Below are 5,000 nucleotides of genomic sequence, written 5' to 3'. Positions count from 1 at the left end.
TTCTGATTAGGAAATATCTACTAATGTCTTGCATGTATGTAATTCCTTATGTTATTATCACGAAAAACTATCCTAGTTAATAGATTCGCAAAATTATCATAACATAATCAACATTACCTCTACTTAGTAACCAATGAGTACTATAACTCAATGTATTAAACACTTCATTACGATTACCACAAACAATCCTGCATCCTTTCAGAGCGGAGTCCTCTCTTAAACGGCAGGCGCCTCGAAACACACGTGACTCTGAAACCAGCTGCCTCTAACAGCTGGCATGACGGTCACCCCCACGCAGTTGAACCCGAGTCGCGACCAGAGAGCGAGGGTGTGGAGGTCACCACGAAAACCTACTTCACTCGCTTCTGGATTCTGTTCATCTTCTCCTTCCTCGCGTGGTTTCAGGTCCGTGGGCAACGCTGTGTGTACGAGGGAAGCAGTGAATGAATGAAGACGCTTCTGGCCGTTCTTCGCTTCTGACTGAGCTAGGAACGACCTTAGTTGTCTTAGACTGAACAGTGAAAGCTTAAGGATGCCTTTGATTGAGCCATGGGTGGCTTTGGTTGTGTTTAACAGAACAATGAATGGATTTTAAATGCGTTTGAGTGAGCAATGCATGGATTCAAATGCCCTGAACTGACCAATGAGTTGCTCTTTTTGGCTTTCTCTGAGCAACGAAAGCTTTTAGACGTCTTTGAGCGTCGGCCTCTCTCCCTTCAGTGCGCCCAGTGGAACACGTGGGGCCCCATCAGCGAGAGTGTGAGCGTCGCTTTCCCGGGATGGGGCGCTGAGACGGTGGCCATGATGGGCAACTGGGGGACCATCATGTTCGTGGTGGGCATTGTGCCCATGTGCTGGCTCATGGAGGCCAAGGGACTCCGTGCGGGCGTGCTTGCATGTGCTGGCTTGATCGCAGCGGGGACCATCATGAGGATAATCCCCTTCGCTACGAGCTCCGACGTGTTCTTCACCGTGTAAGTTCTAGGAAGATTTCCCCAAATTTGGTCCGAGAACCCAGTCAAGCGCAGGAGAAATCTAGATAATTCGGAAACAAGAAAAATAAGCCTAAATTAAAGTTACAAATTTTGCTTTGTATGGACAGCTTAACAAGAACTTTACATCACTGGATTTCGTTTCTTTCCAACAGGATGTCCCACTTATGCGCTATTTGTGTGGGTCTGGCAGCCACCCTGGTCATGGCTGCCCCTCCCACCATAGCCGCCGTGTGGTTTCCGCCCGAGGAGAGAACGACCGCTACAGGTAGTGACAGACTCATACATATGTATACATATATACATGAATACACACGTTTATTCATACAGATACATGTATGTGTATATGAAACACATACATACATTCATACATATATATACATACATATATATATATATATATATATATATATATATATATATATATATATATCATCATCATTAGGAGCTTATGCCGACGGGGTCGCATAGCCGCATCCACCCTTTGTTTTCATCTTTTCGGATCCTTCATGGCAAGCCGCCAGGAAGGGACTCGGCCCATCTCGAGCTCCTCACAACAAGTTTGATCGATCTGCCCAAACCACGACCTCCTAGGTCGTCCCACAGGCCTCTTCCACCCAGGGTTGTCTCTTTTACAGAGACAACCTGGTGGGCAGGATCATCCTGTGGGAAGCGAGCCAGATGGCCATATAACCTGAGTTGGCGATCACGGATTGTGCAGGTAGTAGGTCCTGTGTCAGTATCACGGTACATCAAGATGAGACTCCAAGGCATAGGATAATGTCCAGGTTTCACTTCCATATAACAAAACTGGCATTATCAGGGCCTTGAAAACTCGTAGCTTGTCGAGAGAGTTCATGACCTCTGCTGCCAGGCCAATCTGTCTCCTGACTTCCTGGTCTGACAGCCCATAGTTATAAACTACACTATCAAGGTATGTAAAAATTCTCTGTGACTTCAATGTCCTCGCCGTAAGCATGTACCGACTGGACAGGCTCTCCTAGCAAGTCCCCAAAGTCCTAGATCTTGGTCGTGGTCCAGGATACCTCTAGACCAAAGGGCTTTGCTTCATTACAAAACCCATCCACAGCCACCACTAGGGTTTCCAAAGACTCAGATAGAATAGCAACATCATCGGCAAAGTCAAGGTCTGTAACTTTGATATGCCCAGAGTTGCTCCCCAATGGCTTTGAACAGTAGCTCTGCCCAGTATCCAGTCCATGCATGTGTTGAAAAGTGTAGGTGCAAGGACACAACCTTGCCTCACTCCTGACCTAACAGGAAAGAAGCTCGACAGGCCCCCACCACACCTTATAGCCCTTTCAGTACCAGTATAAAGACTTGCTATTAGTCCTAAAATCCGTTGGAATTCCTCTCAGTCTCAGGATCTCCCAAAGTGATTCCCGATGCACTGTATCAAAAACCTTCTTGAGGTCGATGTAGGCTGCAAACATGCCACAGCCTAACTCACGACGGCGCTCTATAATGACTCGAAGCACAAGGATACGGTCTATTGTGGACTTACCAGGAGTGAATCCTGGTAAGTCCAGATGGCAGCCAGGACAGCATGCAACCCCTGCACCATAGGTTCACCACCATCCTTTAACAGTTCAGCTGTGATGCTGAAAATACCCGCTGTTTTGCCACTCTTGGAGATATCCCCCCTAACTTTAGTTAGGGCAGGTAGATCCTTTTTGATAGGTGGGTCCGGCAGCGGAATCACGGCACTACCCGCATCCAAGTTAACTGTTGGTGGGTCAACCTGACACAACTGCTCAAAATACTCAGCCCAATGCTTCCACACCGCAGTAGGATCTGAGACGATCTGGACACTTACTAAGCGAGTTGCAGTCACCTGTGAAGAGGGCTTGGAGTTCAGCTTGGTATGCAGGACGAAGATCATTTACTAAGAAATGGCCTTCTACTTGCTCTGCAAGACTCCTAATAAACTGTAACTTGTCCCTTCTTAACAGAAGGCCTCTCTTGCTGGGTTGGAGGGGCATTTCCCCTCCTCCAGTATTTCCAATTATATGTGACATTGCCGATGGGTTATCTCTGGGAGGAGGAGGACTGACAAGGCCCACCTCCCCCGAGCCTCCCATTAATCCCAGGGGGCTTAGGGGCATGAGTTAGTACAAGGCCAGGGCGTGTCCACACGTGGGTGAGCCATGACCCTGTACCTCTGGGGCCTCCTGCTGCTCCAAGATTCTCTACAGTTCAGCCTGAGGCGCAAGATACCAGTTTCCATAGGTGGCCACGAGGAGGCACTGCTGAAGTCTCGATTTTGGAGAGGGCAGGGGAGACGTGCAGTGCTGCTTCCTTTTTCGCACTAGGCTAGGCATGCAAGCACTTAACACCATCTAGGCTACCACGCTGTCGCTTCACACACCCCTGCACATGAAGTACCCACCCATATATATATATATATATATATATATATATATATATATATATATATATATACATACATACATACATATATGTGTGTGTGGGTTAACTAAAATACAAGCACAATAACGTGTACACCCAGATAAGATCAAATACAATACATAACAACATGTCATGAAACCATACCAAGATACCAAACCTCTCCCTCTCGTGGTCTCAGCTGTTTCACAGGTGTTGAACCAGCTGGGCAACGTCGGGAGTTACATGGAGCCGCTGCTGGTCAGGTCGCCGAGGAACGGGACGACGACGGAGGAAATTCGGAGTGATATCAAACGGCTGCTTTATATTGGTAAGTCGTTTTTCTATAATGACATGCCACAGCCTAACTCACGACGGCGCTCTATAATGACTCGAAGCACAAGGATACGGTCTATTGTGGACTTACCAGGAGTGAATCCTGGTAAGTCCAGATGGCAGCCAGGACAGCATGCAACCCCTGCACCATAGGTTCACCACCATCCTTTAACAGTTCAGCTGTGATGCTGAAAATACCCGCTGTTTTGCCACTCTTGGAGATATCCCCCCTAACTTTAGTTAGGGCAGGTAGATCCTTTTTGATAGGTGGGTCCGGCAGCGGAATCACGGCACTACCCGCATCCAAGTTAACTGTTGGTGGGTCAACCTGACACAACTGCTCAAAATACTCAGCCCAATGCTTCCACACCGCAGTAGGATCTGAGACGATCTGGACACTTACTAAGCGAGTTGCAGTCACCTGTGAAGAGGGCTTGGAGTTCAGCTTGGTATGCAGGACGAAGATCATTTACTAAGAAATGGCCTTCTACTTGCTCTGCAAGACTCCTAATAAACTGTAACTTGTCCCTTCTTAACAGAAGGCCTCTCTTGCTGGGTTGGAGGGGCATTTCCCCTCCTCCAGTATTTCCAATTATATGTGACATTGCCGATGGGTTATCTCTGGGAGGAGGAGGACTGACAAGGCCCACCTCCCCCGAGCCTCCCATTAATCCCAGGGGGCTTAGGGGCATGAGTTAGTACAAGGCCAGGGCGTGTCCACACGTGGGTGAGCCATGACCCTGTACCTCTGGGGCCTCCTGCTGCTCCAAGATTCTCTACAGTTCAGCCTGAGGCGCAAGATACCAGTTTCCATAGGTGGCCACGAGGAGGCACTGCTGAAGTCTCGATTTTGGAGAGGGCAGGGGAGACGTGCAGTGCTGCTTCCTTTTTCGCACTAGGCTAGGCATGCAAGCACTTAACACCATCTAGGCTACCACGCTGTCGCTTCACACACCCCTGCACATGAAGTACCCACCCATATATATATATATATATATATATATATATATATATATATATATATATATATACATACATACATACATATATGTGTGTGTGGGTTAACTAAAATACAAGCACAATAACGTGTACACCCAGATAAGATCAAATACAATACATAACAACATGTCATGAAACCATACCAAGATACCAAACCTCTCCCTCTCGTGGTCTCAGCTGTTTCACAGGTGTTGAACCAGCTGGGCAACGTCGGGAGTTACATGGAGCCGCTGCTGGTCAGGTCGCCGAGGAACGGGACGACGACGG

At 47.9% G+C, this 5,000-nt stretch overlaps 1 protein-coding gene across 1 annotated transcript in view; it reads left to right on the top strand.

Annotated features, from left to right (window-relative positions):
* The window catches only part of LOC113811707 (solute carrier family 49 member 4 homolog), a gene marked incomplete at its 3' end in the record, with an annotated part of 14,256 nt that overhangs the window by 2,134 nt on the left and 7,122 nt on the right, over window positions 1–5,000 (top strand). The window contains 4 exon segments of the mRNA XM_070123983.1: window positions 203–405; window positions 721–974; window positions 1,148–1,260; window positions 3,601–3,729. Coding sequence (XP_069980084.1) covers window positions 203–405; window positions 721–974; window positions 1,148–1,260; window positions 3,601–3,729 — 699 coding nt within the window.

Source organism: Penaeus vannamei, chromosome 8 (genome assembly GCF_042767895.1).
Source record: "Penaeus vannamei isolate JL-2024 chromosome 8, ASM4276789v1, whole genome shotgun sequence".
NCBI lineage: Eukaryota > Metazoa > Arthropoda > Malacostraca > Decapoda > Penaeidae > Penaeus > Penaeus vannamei.
The sequence above is the reverse complement of the archived record's forward strand: the minus strand, read 5'-3'. Positions and strand labels throughout refer to the sequence as shown.